The sequence below is a fragment of the Arachis hypogaea genome, chromosome 3 (genome assembly GCF_003086295.3).
Source record: "Arachis hypogaea cultivar Tifrunner chromosome 3, arahy.Tifrunner.gnm2.J5K5, whole genome shotgun sequence".
In the NCBI taxonomy this organism is placed as follows: domain Eukaryota; kingdom Viridiplantae; phylum Streptophyta; class Magnoliopsida; order Fabales; family Fabaceae; genus Arachis; species Arachis hypogaea.
The window spans coordinates 6297008-6323325 of record NC_092038.1 but is presented as its reverse complement, the minus strand read 5'-3'; the positions used below and the strand labels follow the sequence as shown (position 1 = coordinate 6323325).

At 29.2% G+C, this 26318-nt stretch overlaps 1 protein-coding gene and 1 long non-coding RNA gene across 2 annotated transcripts; both read right to left on the bottom strand.

Annotated features, from left to right (window-relative positions):
- Positions 1-9103: 9103 nt before the first annotated feature.
- LOC140182517 (uncharacterized) lies at positions 9104-10701 on the bottom strand. The gene is made up of 2 exons (XR_011878254.1): positions 9983-10701; positions 9104-9825 (listed from the first exon to the last, which is right to left on the bottom strand). It is a non-coding gene; the product is annotated as an uncharacterized lncRNA (long non-coding RNA).
- A 14388-nt stretch (positions 10702-25089) lies between these two features.
- On the bottom strand, positions 25090-26135 carry LOC112789123 (protein SMALL AUXIN UP-REGULATED RNA 51). The gene has a single exon (XM_025830885.3). It carries the CDS (start codon positions 25921-25923, stop codon positions 25588-25590), a length of 336 nt encoding a protein of 111 aa, XP_025686670.1. The 5' UTR covers positions 25924-26135; the 3' UTR covers positions 25090-25587.
- Between the last annotated feature and the right edge of the window lie 183 nt (positions 26136-26318).

Below are 26318 nucleotides of genomic sequence, written 5' to 3'. Positions count from 1 at the left end.
GTTGACTCGGAGTTACTGGATCACTAACTTTTTTTTTGGGGTGGCTTTTTTTTTGTTAGGCCCTAATTATTGTTAGTTAGTGGGATGATGATGATGACGACGAAGAAAAAAAAATGATATAATTTTAAATCAAAAAGAAAAATATGATATATGGATTATTTAGGTTGGTTTGATTATTATTAATTTATTCGTTAAAATAGGATGGATCCAATGTTTGTGTATTATTTACTTGGAATTTATAAAATGTGAAAAAAAAAATAGTAGAATCAATCTTTGAGGCAAGGTTTCAACTTAGATTTATATTTTTTCTAATATTACATTGGACGCTTCTAAATGTTGATTACACTTGCAAATAAGTGTGCTTGCGTAACATAATAAATTTAAAGGAAGGTCAATGCTTATTTTTCTACATTCTTTTCATTGACCGTTAAAAAAATTCAATTATCACTACAATTATTCAAGAAGTATTATTTATCTATATCAACTTTAAATAATTTAAATTATTGTCAATGACGTATAATTGTTAAGGAATATAATCACTATTTTTTTTCTGTAGAATTGAACTAAAATACACGGCAAGAAAAAGCAAACAACTATACAGAAAGAAGGGGTGATGAGAGGAAAGCAAAAGAAAGAAAAAAAAAAAAGATATGAATATGATGAGCATATAACTTTTTAGTTCAGAAATTTAATATGTAAGATTTAATTTGAACTTATTATTTTTTAATTTGAATATGGAAGTAAAAGTGATGTTGGACTTGGATATGGAGAATACATATACTTCACAGTCATGTGTTTGAGTTGCGTTTGATATGGAGAATACATATGTTTGAGTTGCGTTTGATATTCAATTTCATAAAAAAATTGACAACAATAAATAATTCGGATGATTCGTTTTCTAGCTTTCAAAATTCATATTTATCCAACCACAAGTCGGACCATGCGATTTCTTAAATAAAATTTTAAAATAAAACCACTCGCATGGTCCTATTTATGTACTCTGAGTTTTTTCAATTTTTTAACACAAATTGGACCCTCCGATTTGTGTACTCTGAATTTTTACATAAACCAGAGGGTCTGATTTGTGTACTCCCACAATTTTAAAAAATACAAAAAATTACTATATTAAAGTATATCATTTATTTTACTTCTATATCAAAAATTTTTAGCCATTATTTATAGTGTCATACTGTCATGTAAATTATTTTAACTTTTTACGGCTTTATATTAGAGTATCTTTAGTGATTCCATAAATTGTAATCAACTATTTTATGCACTATTTAAATAGCAGTTATGTACTCCAGATCATAAGCGTGTGTTAAACAATATACTAAATCAAAATTATAGCAATATATAAGTTAAATCTAAAAGTATAGTTTGAAGCTTGAAACAAAATTTGCATTACATATATTGAATTACAGCTTTTCATTATATCTTGGAAAATCTAGAGATGGATGTTGATCTTAACAAACATAATATGTATTGTAATTTGTAAAAACGACAAGTTTATTTGCACCATAGGAGGTTTCAAATTAAAGTCACTTCTTAATAGCCGAAAACTTTGACATTTGTATAAATTATTACAGCTAATGAACACAACCTATTGAGCTACCAATCAATGATGAATACTTAAATTTCATTAAAAAAAAAAACCTACTTGCGTTGTAGTACGTAGTAATCACTTTTATTCAACGCTATAAAGTATAAACTACCATTTTACTTTATTATTATTATTATTATTATTATTATTATTATTATTATTATTCATGCAAGTTGTACTAGGAGTTAGATCTACGAAAATACAACTACTATAACGCACACATGTAATAAATTAAAGCTACGAGTTTATGAAACTCACAACAGAATTTTAAGATTTTTTTCTGAATATGGATATCTGGATATATGCATATTCAAGTAGGAAACGTAAATCTTATTTATAAGACTACAAGTTGCGCAGATGAAAACTTAATTAAGAGATGAGGATTTTTAGGTGCTAATAAAATACACAAAATAACAGGATCTACAATAAAACAATGTTATGAGAGTTAAGACATGGATAATTCATCATCGCCGAAAATCTCGTTTGCGCTATTTAATTTGATATCTTTATAATTGAAGTTTAATAATTGTTTAAACTGTGACACAAGCTCAATATTATTATGTATTTATCGTTTTAATTATCAAAGTTATACTCATTGTTTTAATCTTGGTTTCATGTGAATGAATTAATCTGTCATTTGGTTTGACACTTGATAATTAATGGTTTGAGTGACAATTTTCTGGTGATAGGCGAGTGCGGTCTAATTTGTTAACATGCTTTCAAGTGGTCGTTAATTAAGATTAGATTAATTAGGCACTAATAATGCGGACGCGCATATTCGAATCTCTTATGTTATCAGCAATAATATTAAGCATGGGATTAACTTAATGTTGGTTGTCATCTTACAAATAATGTATGCATGTTGTATATAGTGGAAACATATTTATGTGGTGTTAATGTATGTGCAAAATTTTCAGATCATTGTTCGTATGCACCAATACATAGTTGATATTATTGTAACTTGGCTCATGGCATGAATCACGGGTTTAGATAGTTGACCATGTAAAAGGAAAGAAAGTCCTTCGTGGGTGGAAATTATGCAAGTACATTAGTTTGTACAATTATATGTATGTATGTGATCAATCATTTTAGTCATTCAATCTATTAATTGATTATCGAGCTGGCAATTCATATCCTACCCGCGGGTAGGGTAGAGATCGGTACTTGCGGGTAGGATAGGGTGGGTTTAGGGTGTACCCTATTCTACCCTACCCGCACCCCATATATAGTATTTTATAAAAATTAAATATATAATGAAGGAGGTAAGAGTTGAACCTATAATTTTTCTCATGTTAATAACTTACAATAAATGAGCAACCACTAAACTAATTAGTTAATTAGGTAATTTAGAGCATTAGTTTTTTTTATTAATATGTATGAAATTCGAAATGATTGAATTTTATATTTACTTTAAAAAATGTTGATATTTTTTCAAGTAAGGTAGGGTTTAGAACTTTAAGGTGCGGGTAGGGTTAGGGTTGAGAGATTCTCAACCCGCAAATAAGATAGGATAGAATTTTAATAAAATTTTCAACCCGCGGGTAGGGTTAGGGTAGAGTCCATACTCTACCAATTACCAACCCTATTTATCACACCATTCAATCTATTCCCCCCTTCCTTCCTCTTCCTTCTCTCTCCCATCTAAATTTTTTACCACTTTATGGTTGAAATTTTACAGTTCCACTTTTGATTAATGTGCAGGAGTTTTATGGGATTGATGCAGAAGCATTGGTTAAGATTAGGTGTTAGATGAACGTTAATTTTTTTGTTTTGTTGATATTATGGTAGATGATTGTCCATTCCCTTTGAAAATATTGTTTGGGTATGAACCGTATGATACATATTACTTGTGACTAAGATGGTTGTCCATTCATTTAAGAAGTATGTTGAGATAACAAATAATTACCAATCCCAAAATGATGTACTAGAATTTTAGAGAATTAAGAACAATGACAAATCTGTAGAGGGTAAAAAATTGATTATGAAGAAAAAGATTGTACCCACTCTTTATATGTTTATTGATTCTTAAAAGTAAAATTTTCACAACATTATTTTAGTTATGGTTGGTTTCTTTGTTTAATTATTTGTATTTATGTAACTAATTTGGTTTTACACTTGTGGTATTGGCAAGAGTTCATTTACATCATTGACTCTGCCACTATGAAGAAGAATTGAATTTCATAGTAAGGACCACATTAAAATATCCTGATTTAATTTAATTACATGCAACTGTATTAGTATTGGAAGAAGCTTTTGATGTAGTCTCTTACTATTTGTTTAGTTGTTATTCTATGCTTTATTAGTTTACTATTTTCGACGATGGTTTTAATGTATGTGTTTAACTTTTACTTGTTTTTATGTCCTGTTTGATTGCATATCATTCATGAAAACATACCAAGAAATTGTTGATGAGTCCCAAAACAAGTTAAGGATCACGAAACATTCCACAGTTTTCTATTATCAAAGTATAGTGATGAAGTACTACTTTTCTGACGATGATGTATATATTTTGATGATGTATGTATTTAGTTAGACTTTGTGCATTTTATAACTTATTAGTTTAATCTTAATCATATTAGGTTTAGGCTATGTTGTAGTTGATCTATTTTGTTATATATATATATATATTGGGTATTATGCTGTTTTTTTTTAAGTATTATGATCATTTACAGATAATATGTCTTGGTCTTTGTATTGTACTAAAAATGTATCTTAAAGTATAATATTTTGGTAGAAAAACTAATGTAAAAGAACTATTTAATTAGCTACGGTTAAATGATGAAAAAGACAATCATAAAGTTGTGGTAAAATTATCCAAGTTAATCTCGACAAAAAATAGTAAAATAGGACAAATTTGCTATATGACGACAACTGAGAAAATAGGTCAAGTTATCACAGAAGATAGTGGTGAAGGAAAAAAAAACACCAAGGATAGCTACGGAAAAAAGTGTAGCTAAAAAATATGACCTATCCAAATTAGTCACGGATAAAATGTGATAAAATCAATTTTTTTTAGATGTTTTTATTTAACTAGAATATTAAATGTGGACAATGATGTACAAACTCTAGCTTTTCGAAGGTCTTTACAGTGTTTAAAATTTTGACTAATAGCCCTAAATTGTGTGAAATTGAGAATGCAACCCCTGATTAATCACGAATATTCTTTCGTGGCCAATGTATGATTGCTACAGTTTTTGTGGGCTTTATCCACGATTTTTTCAATAGGTAAACCCCTCATTTTTTACAGTGCAAATAAACATCTACTTTAAAATGAAAAGAATCATCTACATACGTAATAAAACGAACATCTGACTTAGTTGATAGGAGTCGCGAATAGCAGTGGCGGCGGGAGCGTGGGATTACAAAACAACAGTGGCTACGACTGCATAGGTATCGCGGGACAGCGGCACTCTCGGACGGACAAATACTTCGCGTCAAAGCTCTCACCGGTGGTAATACCGAACTGTAGATGCATACCAGCGGGGCACTGTGGAGGTGGCGGCGGCCCTGGGATCGAGAATAGCAATGTAGGTGGGAGCATGAGATCATGAAACAACAATGGCTATGGCTGCACAGGTATCGTGGGACAGTGGCACTCTCAGACGAACAAGCACCTCGTGTCAAAACTGCCTCCGACGGCAACAGCGAAATGTGGGTGTAGACTTGCAAGGCACTATGGAAGCTGCGTGGCAGAAGTCGGAAATGCTGTTACGATGGAATGGTAAGAACTATATATAGTATGAATGTATTTAAGGATACTAATTCTAAATTTTCAAATTTTAAAATATGATAATATTTAATTAATTAAAAATCTAAATTTTAAAATTAATTTTATATTTTTTAATTTGTTGTTTGTATTATTAATGAATATGTGAAATTGTAATAGAAATCAAGATTATTAGTTCCTTCTTCAAATTTATTTTTATTTATTATTTTATTATGTAATATTGATGTAGTTTCATTTTTTCAATTAATATATGTAGAATTAAAAGTGGGAATAAATTTGATCCCTCTTTGTAAAATTGTAATTTCTCTTTCCTCTCTTCTATCACCCTCTTACTTTATTCCAAACAACCAAAACTTTAAAGATTTGTTCCTAAGTCTTTGTGCAGTCTCTTGCCAAAAATAATGGTTTTAGAGATATGACGGGCGGGATATGGAATCAATTTTTTTTAGATAGTTAAAACATACTTGACTTATAATTAGAAAAAAAAAGTCTTTAATCTGTGGATCATTTTCTTTGATATTGTCATAAAAAAATAATTATAAATTATATAAAATAAAAGTACAACATCACAATAATAATATCATAAAATTCAATAACGACCAAAACATACCAACATAACTAAAAAAAAGACGCGACACGTAATTATATATATATATATATAAAGTACTCTTTGGATAAGGTTGAAGCACTCTAATTGTTGCATCTTCCAAATTCATATTGCTTCCAATTGATTTAGCCATGGAATGTATCTGAAAAGGTTTTTGATAAAAAGTAGTAAGATTGATGATGTAAAAAATAAAATTATAGAATGTAAAAACAAAAATAGAAGAGAAGTGAATTGAGAGAAAATTAGAATTAACTATCATGTATTAAATAAACTTCTTTAGATACAAGGTATTGTTATTTATAAATGCATAGAGATATATTGTGTAATTAAATTTTATAATAAAATTTTAGTTATTGACTTAATTAGACATAATTAAAATTTGTGGCTTCTTGATCTTGATTTTTAATAACTTCCCTCAAACTGAGTGTAGGAGATGAACAAATACGAAGTTTGCCACAAAAATTGGAAAAGAGAGTCATCGATAGTGGCTTAGTAAATATGTCAGTCACCTGATCTGAAGATGCAATATTAGTGACAAATAGTTTATTATGTGTAACTTGGTCCCTTTACAAAATGAAGATTTAGCTCGAAATGCTTAGATCTACTGTGTAAAATTGGATTTACAGCAAGAAGGCAAGCACTTTGGTTGCCACAGTAGAAAATAGGAGCTGTGGTGAGAGAGAGATGTAACTCGTAAAGCAGATTTTGTGTCCAAATGACTTCAGATTGAGTTGTAGCAGTTGCACGAAACTCAACTTCTGTGTTTGATCGGCTAATGACACGTTGCTTGTTGCTTTTTCATGCAATCAAGTTTGTTCCTAAATAGACACAATATCCAGTAACACTTTTTCTATCATCAGCATTTGCTCCCCAATCAGTGTTTGAAAAAACAAATAATCGAAAGTCAGTGCATGCTGTAAATAAGAGACCCTGATCCATACTTCCTTTAATATATCTAAGAATCCTTTTGAGTATTCTCCAATGATTGACAGTGGGATTGTGCATATATTGACAAATCTTGCTAACAGCAAATGTGAGGTCTGGCCTAGTAAGTGTCAGGTATTGGAAGGCCCCTGCAATAGAACGAAATAATTTTGGATCTTCAAAATGGGAGGAATCATTAGCTGGCAATTTTGAAGAAGCAACCATAGGAGTTGGGGCTAAATTAGCCATAGTCATTTTGGTTCTATCAAGTAAGTCAGTTATATATTTCTTTTGATGCAGTAAAATTGAGAATCATTCACATAATTGGCTTCTAAGCCAAGAAAAAAATTGAATTTGCCAAGATCTTTAAGAGAGAAAATAGAGTAAAACTGTTGAATTAATACTTATAATTCAGAGGGGTTATCTCTAGTTAATAGAATATCATCAACATATGCATATAATAGAGTTACAGATGTATTAGTATGTCTTATGAATAAAGAAGGATATGAACAAGTACTAATAAAACCAAAATTTCTTTAATGTGGCAGATAAGGTTAGCAACCAAGCTCTAGAAGCTTGTTTGAGTCCATAAATAACTTTTCGTAATCTGCAAACAAGAGAAGGGTTATTGTCACAAAGTCCTTGAGGTTGTTGCATATAAACTGTTTCATGTAAATTACCATTGAAAAATACATTGTTAAAATTAAATTGATTCAATTGCCAACCTCGAGACAAAGTAATTGAGAGCACAATTCGAATAGTTTGAGGTTTAATCACAGGACTAAAGATTTGCTCAAAGTCCACACCCTCTCTTTGATGAAACCCCTTGACCACATGTCTAGCTTTATATCTGATGACTTGGCCTTTAGGGTTCTTTTTCAATGCAAAGACCCATTTGCTACCTATAATAATAGCACTAGGTGGTGGGGAGGTCAAATTCCATGTTTAGCATTTTAAAAGTGTAAAATACTTAGTATACATTGCTTGTTTCCAATGAGCATGTTTTAATGCTTCTGAAGTTATTTTTGGTGTATGATGTAGAAACTCTGAATCACTATGGAATAAGAAAGTTATAGTAGAAAAGACTTGAGGTTTAGAGATTTTAAATTTATATCTGATTTTCATTGGGTGAATATTGAATGGTAGTTGAGGAAGAGGAGGTGATACTTGTGATGAAGAAGAAGAGATAATGGATGGTTGCAAAGGTAACACTATTTTTATATATGAAGTTGGAATTGGGCCAATAAGTATTATGGGAGATTGAAGGTCATAATTTACTAATGTAGGATGTGAAGTTGAGTGAGGCAGATTTGAAGAGGGAGGGGAGGAGATAGAGGGAGAAATTGGTGTTTCTAAAGGAGATGCATGTGACTGAATTGGTGATGGTGGTCCAGGGATAACTTGTGGTGTAGGTAAGAGAGGTGAGGAGTCTAAAATAGAAGAATGTTTTGAAGTAAAATGGGAAGAGTATGGAAATCTTGTTTCATCAAAAATAATATTTTTTTATGTATCTAATTTACCTGATGGAGAAAGATACTTATAGCCTTTGTGGTTAAAATCATAGCCTAAGAATAAACATAAATGAGACTTGAAATGTTGTAAGGCCTCAAGAGATGACAGTAAATACAGCCAAATACTTTGAAAAAAGTGTAATCTGGTTGCTGATGAAAGAGTTTCTCCAAGAGAGATAATTGATTGAGAATAGGAGTGGAAAATTTATTAATGAGATAAGCAGCAGTTTGAAATGCATAATCTCAGAACTGTAATAAAAGAGCAGCTGTAGCAAGAAGTGATAGACCAATTTCTGTAAGATGTCGATGTTTTCTTTCCACTGTCCCTTGTTGTTAATGTGTATAAGGAGATGAAAGTCTGTGAATGATTCCTTGCTCAATCAAATAAGTCTTATAGGAATTAGACAAAAAAATCAAGACCATGATCACTTTGTATAGCTTTAAGTTGATGTCCAGTTTGTCTTTCCAAAGAATTTTTATATTATTTAAAAGCTGTTAAGGCTTCATATTAATTAACCAGAAGAGAAAAAGAAGTGTATCTACTATAAGCATCTACAAAACTAATATAATATCTAAAATCATTCTTAAAAATTATAGGAGTTGGTCTCCAAATATTTATGTAGACAAGTACTAAGGGATGCACATATACAGATTGAGAATCTGAAAAAGGTAATTGATGTAACTTTACCATAGAACATAATTCATAAACAGATATAGAAGTAGAGTATTTTAAATGTGAAATTTGATTTTTATTCAGAATTTGTGAGATAGTTTTTATAGAAGGATGGTCAAGTTTCTTATACCATGTATCTACAAAATTATTGAGAATAGAAGTAGCAATCAGTGCAGTTTGTTGCTTTACACAATTTGAAGTTGGGGGAAGAGTTTTTGGTACAAATAGATTAAAAACACATAAATTCCATTCTTAGCTATCCCTTGAAGTAGATGATTCCTGGTAGTCTGATCACGAACAAAGCAATGATGAGGCCAAAACTTAAAAAAGACCAAGTTATCAACTGCAAATTTAGAAACACTCAAGAGATTTTGGGTTATTTGAGGCACAAGTAGAACCAGAGTTAGAAATCTTGATATTTTGACAGTTATCTATATACAACTGATCTGATCCAATTTGATTCTCAGCAGCTTGAAGAAGGTTATTAGGTTCAGCTGTTACATGCTGACTGGCTCCAGAATCAGGATACCATGCTGTATTTTATGAGGATGATGATGATGGTGGTGTTGCCAAGAATGTCCTAGGTTGATGAAAGGATTGTCGAGGACCTGGAGGATGATAGGATTGAGCTGAAAATGTTGCATTAGATGACTTAAATTGCTGGTCAAATTTGTAATAACAACTCCAAGCAGCATGTTCGGGGCGATTCAGATCTAACAAAACAAGCTAGTTGAGTTGGTAAATCTGCCACCTCTCATGAATCTTCCTCCTCTTCCTTTGCCTCTAGAAGGATTGAAGTTTCTTTGAAAATTATGATCCGAATGGATAAAAAATTGAGATAAATTGGCTAAAGAAATTGGTTGTGAAGGTTTCTTGAATCGATTTAGCATGTCTTCATATACTACCAGATATGATTCTGTTTTAACTACTATAAACTTACCCATTTTTGCCATGACAGTGCCAATGAAACCTTGATATTCTTCAATAACTTCATCAAAAATGGTTTGAATATATTCATCTTCAGAGAACGGTGCTTCTAAGGCAATTAATGAATCTACTAATTGTCTAATTTTTGTAAGATATTCAGTAGTGGTAATAGTGAGTCTTACAGACTTTAATTGTGATTGAAGACTCTGAATTCTTGCCCTTGATGATGCCGTAAAGAATTCAAGAATAGTATCCCACATCTCATAGAAGAATTTGCAGTGCACAATCTTATTTTTGAAGGTTGTATCCATAGATGCCAATAGCCAGGTCAGAGATTTATCCTGGAGTCTCCATTCTTTAAAGGTTTTTGATTCAGTCTTTGTTGGCTTTGATGGGTCTCCAAAATCCACTGTTTGAGTTGGGATGTTCTCCTTCTTGAAATGGCTTTCAAGATTCTGGCTTTCCACTATGATTATTGCAGTTTATTTCTATGTCAAGAAGTTGTTGCCATTGAGCTTATCAGAGATAACTGGTAAACAATATTTGGAGTTGGAAGCATTAGAAAGGATCATAACCATAGTGTCAACTATTAGACTCTGGATACCTTGAAAAGGTTTCTGATAAGAAGTAATAAGATTGATGATGCAGAAAATGAAATTGTAAAATGTAGAGAGAAGAATAAAGGAAAAGTAAATTGAGAGGAAATCAAAATTAACTATCATATATTAAACTAACTTCTTTATGTACAAGGCATTGCTATTTATAGATGCATAGAGACATATTTTGTAACTAAATTTTGTAACAGAATTTCAGTTATTAACTCAGCTAGTCCTAGACATAATTAACCAAAATCTTTAATTTCTTGATCTTGATCTTTAACAGTATTTATATCATTTTATTCTCATCATTTCAATCCATTCATTACGTTCTTTATTCATTGTTAAAATTAAATTAGAAAAAAAATGTGGGTGATTCTATATTATTTCATAGTGGTGATACATTTGAAAATCATATATGGTGATTTTTTTTTAAATGCTAGAATATGTTATAATTTTAAAAGCAATCATCTCAAAATGGCCTTGGAACTGTTACCTAGAATTTCCTTTTCCCCTTATATATATCAAGAAACACAACATTGAAGAGTGTAGATGGTGAGTAAAATACATGGGAATGCAAGATAAATACATCAAGTAGCTTTTTAATACATCAAGTAACTTTTTCTTATTTTTATCTAATTTAATTAATTCTTTTCTATACCAGGAGTGAGATGATTATTATAAGATAAAATTAAACTGCTTATGAAGATTATTGTAGATTATTTGTGAAGACACAATTGTCTCAGTTTAGTGGTTGATTTTATTGTAAAATATATATAAAAAAAATGACACAATATGATGTAATAATATATATTCTTGTAGAATATTATCACTTTATATTAATCATCAAAAATTACTTCACTTGTATTTGAATGATCTTATTACTTGAAAAAGAAAATGTATTTTCAAATATTTAAAAATTACACTTTTTTCTAGAGGGTGGTTTGAAATCCTTGAGTATATCATGATGGGGTTCCAATGTTGATTAGCATCTTACTAAATTGTTTCGTGCCAAATACTAATTATTGATCCCTAATGATCCCAATTCTAATGCAATGGAGATAATGGCTCATAGAAAGGCAAAGAAATTGGACCCACATTACTTTATATCAAGACTTTCGAATTATGGTGGGTCCAAAAATATCCAATCCAAGACCAATTGATGGATGTGATGGAGAGCAATACTTTTGGGTCAATCTCAATAACATCTTGTCTTCTCATCAAAATTGGATTCTTTGACAACAGTTTTCTTCATCTTGGGCCCTCTTGTTACCATCTCTCACATGCTAAAGGATCCAACTTTTTCATTTTTTTCAAAAGTTTTTGTACGTATAATAAAATTAACCATAAAAGGGTAATAAAAAAGTGAAAAGAGAAAAAGTACATAACGTTTCTTTCTTTTGTTTTGTTTTACATATATATATATAAGGTTAGTATAAGATAAGAAAAAAATATTTATTACAAAAAAGAAGGTGGTGTTGATTGGTTTGGGCAAAGAGTGTGACGGGTCATTTTCGGAATTACAACACTGTAGCTGACAACTTAACCTAATTAAGCATATCTATCGATTCCATGCATTTCCAAATGTCATGTTTTGGTGTTAAAATTTGGCCCCTTCTTTTTGGCCATGTGGAATTTAGATTAAAATATTATTATGTATGTATGATATTAAATACTCTTATCAATACTTAAAACTTAGAAGTGACAAAATGGATCATAATAATCAATCTTTGATAGTAACAAAAAATAAAAAACTATATTTTAATTTATATGATTAGAATTAAATTTTAATTTCGTTTTTAATATTTAAAAGATCGTATTTTTGTTTCAAACGTCATACTTAGTCTTTTTGACTAAAATTGTCTTTTTATAATATATTTTTTTTTATTGTTATTTTTTTTCTTATTTTTTTAATTTTTTTGTTATTATCTTTTTTTTCTTATTTTTTTTCAATTTCACTTTCAAATTACTAAACTTTCACTAAAATTACCACAATAATTAAGATTGTTAACACTACCTAAAAAAAGAAGATATAAAAATTTAAGACAAAAATAAAATATTTTAAATATTAGAAACAAAACTATGTTTTAATCCAAACGTATTAGAAACTAAAATAACACTCTATCCTAATTAAAAAAATACTTCATTATTAAATATTAAGCAAGAAAACTGTGTATTAATTAATTCGAGGCCTTTTTACTAATATAACATTCCACCTTTTTTGAAATTTAATACTAAAATGTCACTCTTTTAAAACTAATTATCTATATATGCCACCCTTTTATATTATGACAATTAATTATAATTAAAAATAAAATAATAAATTAGTTGTCACCTTGATAAAAGAATGACATTTGAATAATTAATTTTAAAAAATAACATGATAATAAATTTCGAAAACTGTGACACATTAGTAAAAAAGTCTTAATCTGAAAAATATTATTTTAATATAAGGATGATTATTATTGGATCTGCTAATGTACATGGTAATGCTGTCCATTATATATACACACAAGTTAATTATAATTAATTTTTACATATAAATAAACGAGAAAGCATTTTTATCTTAATTTGTTCGGGGATTATTATATAAGAAGAAAAAGATTTTACTAAAGTACTATATAGTAGATCAAGGTGATCAGTTAATTAATTAGTGCTAACAAAAGGTAACATAAAACGTGAAGTTATGGCGGGATGCATGCATGAATGTTCTTCATGCATTCTACGTATAGGACGATAATCGATATCATTAATTCATTATTAAGATTAGACTTGTGTACACATATATATATATACACAAGGGCCATATGTATATCAAATAATGCTCTAAATTAAACTAGGCTACTATATTGTTGTAGTTGTGGGGGATCTATCACGTGGTGCTCATCCATACCAACTCTTATGGTGGGGTTCCAATATATATATATATGAAAAGCTGAAAGCTCCTATCACATGCTACCACTAGGTTTTTGCAACATTCTATTACCCTTTGTCACAATCATTATTGTTTCATTTAATATTTTATAAATTGTGTTATTTATATGCATTTTATTTAATTCAGAATAATATATTTATCTATAGTTAATATAGATGGTAAAGACTGGACACAACTAAATTTTAGAGGGGATCTATAGTGATGAATTATATTTATTTAACTTTTTTGCTCATTAAAACAACAATGATTATTAAAATAACATTTTATGTTATTTTATGGTGATTTTTTCGACTCATAAATAAATACCACGAATTGAATTAATATATAACACTGTAAAATATATAATTCAAAGTGGAATGAATTGATCTAAGGTTTTCACTTTCTTACATGGTTGCTGCTGGTGACATTATAATTAATTCGTGAATTGAATAAGACCGTGGGACCAAGTAACATAAGTAGTACACTAGTACTTGTGACTTGAAAAGACAATTCTGTCCCTACTTGATCTATTTTTCAGCAACAATAATAATGCAAATGCAACAATCTATCACCTCAGTCACCATTCACCAATTAGGGACATTTTCGACCATAATAGTGAACCACAATAATTAGGGATGTCAATCGGACGGAATAGGAAAAAAAATGAGGACGAAAGATGTCTTCTTGCTCCTCGTTTTTAAATCTTGATTTTTTCTCCACTTCTAATCTTCGTCATAGAAGAATATTTATTTCCATCCTCATTTCTCACTCGCATTTTTCACAATTCTTGTGGGGCGCCATTTTCCATGGAGATGTGGCGAGGTGGGAAGGCGCAACGAGCAGCGACGACAAACTAAAACCAAGAAGTGGTACGACAGAACAAAGAATGGACAAACAATGCGGTGCAACAAAGAAAGGAGGAGTGGCGGCATTGGCAGAACATAAAACGAAGTGGGAGGCATCTGCATGGGAGAAGGCGTAGTGAGCACAGAGAGTGGCTGATTGGCAGAATGATAATACTGACTGCTAAAGGGAGGAGGACGGATGAGGTGAGAAAGAAAGATACATGAAATAGAGTTAAGGTTAATTAAAGATAAATAGAAACGGAGTAGGGACTCATATTTAAGTCTCTACACCTGTCAAGGAAGAATTTTGGCCCCCAACTCTATTTTTATGGAAAACAAATAAAAAATTTCTTCAATGGGTCCTATTTGGGACAGTCTTGGAAATTCTTGCGCCTTGAGAATTTTTGCCATCTCCACATATAATACATATACAATTTCGCTAGGTAACTAACTAAGGGTGCAGCCAACTATAATCAACTAATTTTTTTTAATTTTATTTAGAGAAAACATAAATTCAAACTATTATAAAAAACATCCAAAATCTAAATGAAAAGAAACATCTAAAATCCAAAAAAAATAATCTAAAACCATTTAAAAATTTAAAATCATTTTAAAAATTCTAAAATCCATTTTAAAATTTTCACAACTATTTTAAAATTCCAAAATTCATTTAAAAAAACTTCCAAAACTATTTTAAAGATCATTATAAAAATTTCTAATAAAAAAATATCCAAAACGTACCAAAAAGAAATATCCAAATCCTAACAAAAAAGAAATATCCAAAATCCTTTTAAAAATTTCAAAAGCTAACAAAACGAAACATCCAAAAGACACTAAAAAAATAACGTCCAAAAAATAAGCAAGAAACATTTAAAACTATTTAAAAAATATCCAAAATTAAAAAAAAAACATCTAAAACATAAAAAAAAGAAACATCTAAAACTTAAAAGAAAGAAACATTCAAAACTAGAAAAAAGAATCGTCTAAAACCAAAAAGCAGAAGAAGATAAAAGTGACGCTGCGTTTAAATGTCACAGGACACGATGTCTAAGACAGAGGTAGCTGCGTTCAGAAAGGGAGGACTGCGACAATGATCGATGGTGCTGCGTTTGTGAGGGGAGGGCAGCGGCGGTGCTTGACAAAACTACGTTCGTAAGGAGGAGGGTATTGTGTTCGTGAGGGAAAGATGGAACAGCGCCGTCAAGAGACACCGTGGAAAGGGAGGACGTGGCACAATAGAAGCGGAGGATGCATTAGAGAGTGGTACACGCGTTGGAGGAGGAAACCGCGGGGGAAACTCGCAAACGCAGGGGAGGAGGGAGGACGCAATGGTGAGGGACAAATGCAGTGGAGGCGGAGGACGCAGGGGCGAGGGACATGAATTTTCGATGGAGGTTGCAACTTCGGGGAAGAGTAATTGGTACGGGAGGTCAAAGTAGAGGTTTGTTGAGTTTGAAGAACTAACAATATTTTATAGATGATTAGTAAACATTATTAATTGGATTAAAAGTCAATTATGTGCTTGATTACTTTGTTAAGTGTGTAGAAAATTGTTAATCAAATTTGGTCTAAGAAGCATCAACACAAGCCTATCATTGGTTTAGCTTAAACAAAGCATTCATATCATCACTCTTAATCCAAATATTGAGTGGTTGAACTACATGGAACAAGAGCAAAAAAAATTGTCCCAAAAACATAAACAAGCTCATATCGGTGGTCCATATCCAAGTCGAATCATTCAACTTAATTGCTAACTAAGTAATTCAATTTCATTTCATCTGATCCAAACCTCACCACTGAAATAAATCTCTCTCTTCTCTATCTTCTCTTTGTCCATCACTCACGTGATTTCTCTGAAGTAAAGCTAAAAAAAGGGAAAGTTATGAGCTAGGACAAAATCGAAAAATAAAAAGCAATTTCCAAATCCGAAGAAAAAGTCAAAGAGGCTAGGACAAAAGGCAATATCACATCCAAAGGGCAAATCACAAAAAGAAGTTTTCACATTTGTGCTTCATTAAAGTTCGGTGAAGAAATCTTCTCCTTGCATACACAGAAGTGAAGAAGTTGAAGATATTGAAGATAGTGACAATCTGCTGTGAATCAACGTTCAAGAATCAAACTTGAGAACAAAGCAAGATGCACGGTTCATATTCAAGAAGTAATTTGAAAAAGGTTGAAAGAGAAGATAGAAAGTATGCATGCATATATGGTTAAGTCACTGCTTCTACTCTATCTCTTCTCTGTCACGTCGATGCTGCTTCTGATCTTTGGGAGAAGAAATCAAACAAGTGCTAAAGCAAGTTTCAAGCCCTGGAAGCTTCACTCATCTATTAAAGGGGTGAACGGTCATGGATTGAAGTAAGGAGAGAAAACACAAAGCTTGGGTTCCCATAGCTCACTGAGTTATTACCATTCTTCTCCTTCATGGTTCTCATTAAACAACTTATTTTCTTAGTCCAGTCTTTCTTTGTTTTTAATGGTAAAAGGTATAATAATGAGGAATGTAAGAAACAACCATTGAATGAAAAAAGGTAAGAGAGTTAGACTTGCAGAAAAAGTCATTGTTTATTTTAGAAATCTTTTGTAAGTTTTCTGTTTTATTGTCATGATCCTGAGAGAACTTTCTTACAAGTTGGGTGAGCACTTTGCTGTTGAAAGTTAGAGTGAGTTCCTAATCAAGTCTGGTTTGGGTTAGAAATTGAATTTATCCTAGATAGGATTGGTTAGAATCGTAGGGAGAATTGATGAATGTAACTTTGTTGAAAAATAGTAAAATTCTGTCATAGTTGTGATAAATACTGGATGTAGGCTATATTACAGTGAGTAGCTGAACCATGATATATCTTTGTGTCACTTCTTTTTTCTCTTCTCTGTTTCTACTTCTACACGTTAAGAGACAAAATAGAATTATCTCCTAATTATTCTATCCATCTAAACTTCTCTAAATCACACCTTGCACGCAATTTTATTTCGGCTTCTTCTCTGACAAGAGACAAAATAAAATAATCTCCTATTTTTTATTTGAAGCAGCACTTCCAAAACCAAAAGTTTCATCAAACTCCAAAATTAGTCAAACAAAGTAAAAAGAGGCCAAGATTCAACTTATTTTTCTTAGTCACTGGTATTCATTAAAATTAATGATAGATAGCACATATTTTTAAACCTAATCCTAATTTTTTAAATTTTAAATTTTAAAAAGTTGTTCAAATTGACTGCATGTATAATTTGATTTCCTAGACTTTTTCATATATAAAATATGAGAGAATATTCTTATTAGTTGCTTATTTCTTTCTTTTAGTTAAAAAGATAATTCGGTATATATTTAAAATCATATCTAAATTGAAATAAATTCGATTTCGTTTGAATCATGTACATTCTTAATAGAAGATTAAAATAAAAATTGAGGTTAGATAACACGTTTTTAAATCTAATCCTAATTTTTTTAAATTTTAAATTCAGAATTTTTAAAAATGGTTCAAATTGACTTCACATATAGTTTGATTCCCTGGACTTTCTCATGTACAAAATATAAAATATAAGAGAAATAGAGAATGTTCCTACTAGTTATTCCTTCCTTTGGTTATGAAATTTTGATGGTAGGATTTGGTTCATCATAATTGTTATTATTGCTGTAATCATATGTTATCACGGGTCATAATCTTATCTTATCCCATCTTTTAGCTTTTTGTGAAGCATGGGTACAGGTTTCATGGGTTTAATTTAATTTCCTCTCTTCTTTTTCGGCATCTTTTGGTTGTATTTAATTAACTGTTTAACACTTTCTTTATGAGCTTTGTCTTCAAGTTAAGTTATTTAAATATCTAAGTTTAATGCTGAATTGACACTCAACAAAAAAAAAAGTGATTATTCTAATGCCAAACATTTAATCATTGTGTTAACAAAATTAATTATTTTAGTAATTAATTACTCTAGTATATAGAAAATTAAATATGTAACATATGCATAAATATATACAAATATACAATATATTTTTTTATGAGTCGCATGCATTTAAGAACAAAATTGAAATACATATCATAGCATATAAGATAAGATTGAAAGAATTAATGTGCGTGGTACCACTGTCCCTGTTCGTATTCCTTTCAATGTTTAATTTTAGTAGTGCTCTAATAATCATCTTCATCTAATTTATTAATTCTGTCACATAGTTATTTTTATTATTTTCTTTTTAATTAATTTTTGGTAGAAATTCAAGTGCAGTTGATTTCACGTAAAGTTGATATTTGAGAGCCATTAAATGATTTGACTGATTTAATTAAATTTTTATCTAACGAATATCAACTTCACGTAAAATCGATTTCACCTGAATTTTTACCTTATTTTTTTCGAACGGAGAATTTAATTGAAAAGCAAGCTAAGAGAATTACATTTGTACATGATCAATTTTTTAATTAAATTAAAATTAAAATAATTAAAGCACTTGATTGCTAGCTAATACAACAATTTACAAATTACAAAAGCAAAAAGTTAATAAAGTACTGACAATTTGATTCTGAATCTTAAGGATGAGAAAATGAGATATAAAGCAAAATAATAGTCCAAGAGAGGCAATTTCCAGGAAATAGAAGAAAAAAGTTGGATCACAAATATATAGACAAAACCCCAAAGAGAAATTCCAATAACAAAGTAACAAAATAATATTCAAGTACAAGGGCCAAGTACATGTGCATTATTGGAGATAAATAAAAAATAAAAAAAATCTTCAATTTAGATATTACAAGGATATAAAATTATAAATAAATAAAGACATGATATTTTTGAGGCTACATTTGAAAGAACACTCACATCCTGCCACAAAATGAGAGAGGAGAAAAAAAGAAAATGCAAGTAGTCACAACTGGCTTTTATTTGGCTTATTTCTTTGTTTTAATTGTTTGAATCTTTTGTTGGTCCAGACAAAATCAAAATTCTCATGTGAACAAGCACCATAGGGAAACAAAAATGATAGGCTGGTATGAAATGAAGGAAGATATTTCTGTTGGGGAAATTATAAACCAAAGAAAATAAATAAATAAATAAATAGATAAAATAAAATAAGGTAAAGGAAATGGAACTTGATGAGAAGCAGAAAAGATATTCTTCTAATTAAGAGGGTCATGCCTCATGCATGTTTGGTTTTAAAAATGCAAAACAGAGTTTTTGAGTGAAGGAAAGAGCAGATTTTTAAAAATAAAATATTATTTTAGTTCTTTATTTTTAAAATTAATTTTAATTTTATTTTTAATATTTAAAATGTGTTTTTTTTTATAAACATTTTATTTCATTATATATATTTTAGTTATATTGGCCAAAACTACTTTTTTTTTGGTTCAAAAATTACTTATTTATTTTATTATTAGAGTAAAGTATCGTTTTTGTTCCTAATGTTTGGGATAAGTCCTATTTATGTCCCTAATATTTAAATTGTCCTATTTGTATCCCTAACGTTTATAAAAGTGATTCAATGTTATCTTATTATCAATTATACTAACAAATCAGCTTATATTTTTTAATTATTCTCACTTGGATGTATTCATTCTCAAATAGGTTTCATTTGGATGTGTTCGATTTTAATATTATACCAACTATTTGTGTTTAGATTTAATTATGTCCCTAGAAGAGTGAATTATGTAAATGTTGTAGGAATTAGTTTTAACTTTTGATGAGGTATTTTTTGGATTGGATTATCAATTCTATCCCAGACGTTTGTTTTTTAATTTCAAAAAGAAATTTTTAAAACTCAAACTAAAGCGTTCATGATGTGTAATTGACAGCAGGATAATATTGAATCACTTTTACAAACGTTATGAATACAATAGGACGATTTAAATGTTAGGGACACAAATAGAATTTATCCCAAACGTTGTGGATAAAAACGATATTTTACTCTCATTATTATTATGGAAAAGTCTAGGGAACCAGCAATTTTTGTAAATTTTGGCCAGCACTTAACCATCAAAACAAAAATGGGTGATCTTACACCATTAAATGTAATCTCACACCATTAAAAACACTATTGATGGCCAATTAATAGTTACAAAACACCAAAATTACTGGCCCTAATATTTCTCTATTATTATTATTATCTTTTTTTAAGTAACAACAACAATAGTAACTATGATGGCTATATTGGTAATTATAAATTTATAGTGATTTGAAAGTAAAATTGATAGAAAAATAAGAGACAAAAGAAGATAATAATAGAAGAAAACGTTAATTTTGATGGAAAGCCATAAATAAGATGATTTAAGATTTAATTCAAATATTAAAATTAAAATAGTATTTTATCTAACTCTTTATTAGGATTTGCTGCTTTTATCTTGTTTTTTAAAAGTGGTTAGTTATCTTCTCTTCATAAGAAAGTGAATTCATTTGAAAAATATGAAAAAAAGGGGAAAAAGTTTCTTTGTTGGTCGAGACAAATTAGCCGAATTTCTAATTATAAAGAATGATGCGCTAGTAATATAACTATGAATAGACAAAATAACAGTGATAGTTGAGAGAAAATTAGTAAAATAAGATATAATATAAAAAAATAAAATTTTAGATACAGTTAATTTTACATAAAATTAATTATATATATCTGAATTTCTATCTATTAAAAAAGCTGTAGAATGAGAGTTGGATTATAATTAATCTACAAAATCTATTTAACATATATCTATTAATATATATTTATATAATGTGAGAAATAGAATATGAATCGATTTGGGTAAATAATTTAATTAAATTTTTTAAAAAAAACTTAAAACATAAAACCTTATATTAAAAACAGTTTATAAATAAATTATTTATATTTAAAAAGTTGTCAAATAAATATTTGTTTTAAAATTGTTTAATAAATATAAATAATAAAATAATTTTTGAGAAGAAGAAAAGTTAAAATTTTTTTATTTCTTCAAAAATTGTTAAATAACACTTTAAAAAATTAAAAATATATTTAAAAAACTGTACCAAACATCATTAATATAATTTTTTATAAGTTAACAAATCTAAAAAAATAAAATTTAAAGCTTTTTAAATGGATTAACTCTTAAGTCTTAACCAACTTCTAGCCAATTAAATAAGCAGATTATTTCAACTAAGTCCTAACTACAATTTTACCCAACTTGATGTTTTCCCTCTAAAAGAAAAGAATAAAAAGAAGCAAACATGGGAGAGAGGAAGTTGCCGAGTTGGTGAGGCAGTTATAACTTATTATAAGAGGGAGTTGTGAATGTTAGAAGCCTTTTGTGGCTGAAACCAAAAGAAAGAAAGAAAAAGGTACACATACACATTAATAATAATAATGCAGAAGAGAAAGAGGACCATCTAACCAGAGGCACTCTTTTTCTTTCATATGGTCCCTTCTCTCTTAGGCAAATTAAAATTGCTTGCTAGTTGCTTTCACTCTTTGTTTCCATGCAACTTGCTTATCCTTTTTGTTAAATGCATCATTAGCTAACACATGAACAAAGGGAATCAACTTGTACATGGATTCCACCTTTATTGCTCTGTAAGAGTGTTTCTAAATATTTTGGTAATGTGTTTAAAAAAAAAAGTAAAATATTTTATATAATCATCTAATTATATTTATTTTTTTATGATTATTTACACAGTTAAAGTAAAAATTAATTATTTTTTTAGATGTATCTGTAAAATTATTTTACATTGATAATAATATCAAAATTAAATTAATAAAAATATTTTACAATTTTGATGAAATGATTGGTATACTAATATCACAAGTTTTTTTCTATTTGTTATTTGTATGGAAATTATAATAAGAGAAAAGAGAATTAACAGTCAAAATAATTTTCAAAGATATGATGCGCCAATTTAGTCATCGAAAAATTAAATGTCTCAAATTAATTTTAAAAGATTCCATTGTAAATTAGATTAATTTTTTTTATCAATTAGATGACAACACATAATATATCGAAAATAGAGAGACTATGCTATTTGAGTTATAACTCATTGGCAATCAAACGGGCAATTAGCCAATTAGTTATTAGGTTATCACATCTTAATTAAATTGATCTAAAACAATGAAGGATCAAAGTACAGATAGTTATAGTTTGCAACTGATGAATCATGGAGAGAATAGTGTAATGCACCAAAACCAAAAACTTATGATAACTGTTAAAACTGTAATGCAGAAAACAACATATACATGTACTATAGAGTACTAGTTTCTTTCTTTTCTGCAAAACAGACAAATATTTTACCAACATGACAAAAACAGAACGGAATTCACAAGACAACCTAAGGGAACCTTTTTTTAAAAGTAACTTTTTCTCTTGCCACTCGTTTATTTAATTTCTTCCGTTACATACTTGAATTCTCTCTACTGCACTACTTAGTAATTAATTATTGTACCTGAATTTAATAAAAGAAACTTGCCTGAAATATTAAAGGAGATTAATTAACCATAAAATATTACTTCATTCACTTGTTAAGAGACGGATGAGTATGAAAAGTTTTGGTAAAAGCAATGAGAGTATATATATATTACTATAGAATTTAATTTTGAGATACTGATAGTATATAAATATTTTAAGAATTTAATTAATTTGTGTTCTAAAAATATATTTTAAAAATATAATTATTTTTTAAATATTTTTTATATATTTAATATATTAAAAATGTAAAAAAATTAATTTTTACAATAATTTTTATAAAATATGTTTTTATAGTATACTTAACTTATTATCTTTAGAGCACAAATTAACAAAATTTATATTTTAAATAATTATTTATTAATTAGATTAATATATTTAGATTGTTTTTAAATAATAAATTTAAAATTATTATTTTTATTAATATAATAATACACAATTAATTATTTTGTCTAAATTTAGTGGTGTATGCTTATCTTCTTCAGTGATATAATTATAATAATAATGATTAAATTTAATTACGTTAAGATCAGAGTTAATTGCTTCTTGTACGAGCTAGTACAAGTTTTTTTATTTAAAACTCCAACAAGAAGTTACAGCATGAGAAAGAGGAAAAGTTGAGTTTTAATTATTTTATTATTTAATTATTATTATTAAGAGTAATAGAATAGTAATTAACGAAGTGGGGGCATATATATTTGATGAAAAACAAAGCATGTCATCGTACAATTATATTTCCGTACTACCTTAAGTACTGCACGTTCTTCTGACAAGCTTTGCATGCTCTGTTCCCTTAACTTTATTTCTATTTATTAATAATTAATTTTGCATTAATTTGTAACCAAAGATATTAAATTTACTTTTTCTTTGTACAAGCTTGTTTGATTATGATTTAGTTGAATGAGTTGTTGAGATGAGAAGAGGAGGGAGGATAAAGATAGAAGTGAAAAACAGGGTGATGTAAATTAAACAGAAGAGGGTAATAAATGATGACTAATTAATGAGTATTTATTTAGAAAGGGGTCATGTAAGGGTAAAAATAAGCCACAGAAATATTTTTTTTTTAATTATTTGAGTGGTCAAAATAACATTTTTGGGTGAAACTCGTAAAATTAATTTGTAACTCAAATACATTAAATTATTCATGTAAATAATGACACATATTTAGAATAGCGTGAGGAATAATAATAATTATGCTTTATATAAAATTTAAATTAAGAAAATATTAAATTAATACATTTAGATATAAAATGAAATTAAAAGCACTAATCTAATTATTCAATTTCTAGAATAAAAATTATTGCAAAATAGAAAGAGTGTAATCATCCTTTAATAATGGTACGAATATTGTTTGGAGAGTTACTTGAAATTAGGTTGTATTTGGATCTAAACGTAAAGTCCAAATTTTAAGTGGAGTGGTTTTCGACTTAGCTTGTGTTAAGCAGCCCTCGTCAGAGTTGTTTGTGAGAAGATGGGGTTGGTACCTGTAAAACACTCTAATATCTAAGTCAGCAAAGGTTTTAGCAGGTTTAAGTATATTGGAATTTAAGTATACCTGAGGGTGTGAGTGTATTTATATGTAATTAAGCAAGAATCACTGTTAGAGTAGTTTCGCTTCTCGTGGTGGATAACCGTCTTTTTATTTAAGGGTTGTTGAGATCCCTTATCTAAAAGTGGGTGCGATATATTTATAATTGATTATAACTCTTTCGGAGAGAAGTTATTACTTTATAGTATTCTATCCGACCCCTCAAAAAGTCAATTATGTATTTATGTGGTAGATGTCTTTTAAATTTTTATGTATTTTTAGATCTGACTTATATTTTTGGTCAATTATGAACATATATATTTTGTTAGTTAATATTATATTTAATCTAACACTTATTAAAAAATGATCAAAGTGATTTGCTTCAAGTAAGGTTCATATATATCGTTGGAATCAAATCAAACTATATGCTTAAAAAGGGCCAAATGACTTAAATGAAAAGAATTAGGCCTTGTCTAAAACTATAATTTTTGGCTTAGTAAATTTAGATCTAACTGAATTGGGTTGATTTAGTGGTTAGTTTACTAGCTAATCCGCTTAAGTAAATGTTAAAATTTGAATCCCACTTTGTGTTTGTAGCAATTTATTATCGTAAAATAAAAAAAATTAGATCCAACACATATTCAATAAGTTTCCATACATAAGAGTTTTTTTTCTTTTTATTTATCTTATATATATGTTTTGGTTAGAACTTCTAATATATATCCTCATGATATCAATTGTACAAAAAATTCAAACAAATAAAAGAAATCCATAAATAATTAAATCTCAAACATTATTATTAACCTTTACTCAATTTTTTCAACAAGAAGAAAAGGAATAGGAGAATTGAAGAATAAGAGAGAGAAAATGAACTCCATTGCATTCATTAACATTGACATTGACATAGTTAATTAACAAATTAACTAACTTTCTCTCACAGAAGCATACTATATATATATATAGCTCTTCTGCAAGGAAAACCTCAACTTTTTGTACAATTTTTCACCCCATCCATCAAACCCTAATCCCTCATCACACACTTATACTTGTGTATGCATGTGTATGAGGTTCCTCATATTCAAAATTAAAGTTAGAGTCATACTTAAAACAACCAAATACATAGGTTGTTCAAACAACCTCCTACCCCAAAAATTAAAAAGAAAAAGAAAAAGAAAAAGAAAATACATCAAGAATAATCATGACGATGATGAGATTGAGAACAAGCTTAGCATGACTAAGATGAAGATAAGACAAGTTAAAAAAAAAGGAAGAACTTGATGAGAAAATCAATAATAATAACTGCATATCTTCATCTTTGTCATGGTCGCCGCCGTCGCCGTCGTCGTCGTCGTCATAATCAACTTGAAGTAGTTAAGGAGCGGAGAAAAACAACTTCTTCACAAGGAATAGTGAGACCCATGTCATGTTCAAACCCGAATTCTTCTTCGGCTTGACGAAGAAGGCATTGAAATTCAGGATTACCCAACAACGAAATCGGAACAATGTACCTTCTTCTATTCTCACCAACATAAACAGCAAAGTGCCCTTTTGGAACATCAAGAGGAAAAGGATCGTTGTTATTATTTTCATATCCATTATTATGACTATTCTTCTTCCCTAAGCTCGAACACCTCTTCAATATTTGCTTCAAGACCGCACTTTGTGAAATCTTGTTTGATTTTCTAAACCCCATAATAATAATTAAATAATTTTGTTTGAGAGTAGAGAGAAGAAGAAAAAGAAGAGATGTGATGATGTGAAATGAAAGAAGGGTGTTGAGTATTTATTGAGAGAGAGAAGGGGGGGGGGGGGTGTTATGTTGTGACGGTAAAAGTAGCGTTGCGATAAGTTAGAGTTGTTGAAATAACAAATTTTGGGGGCACGGGTGTTGGAAGGGCATAGTAGGGGCCAACCACTCTGGCTATACTCCTCTATGTTGCTCCTCTACTTCCCACCATGGACCCATTTTCTTTCTATATATACACATCATTGCTTTCTTTCGCTATAAACAAATGCGGTATTTATAACAAATTTAATGATTTATTATTAAGATCTAGACGAAAAGATAAATATAGGTCTTGAGTATTT

Coding starts and splice junctions, on each gene's coding strand:
- LOC112789123 (XM_025830885.3), bottom strand. CDS start 25,923: ATGGGGTTTAGAAAATCAAACAAGATTTCACAAAGTGCGGTCTTGAAG.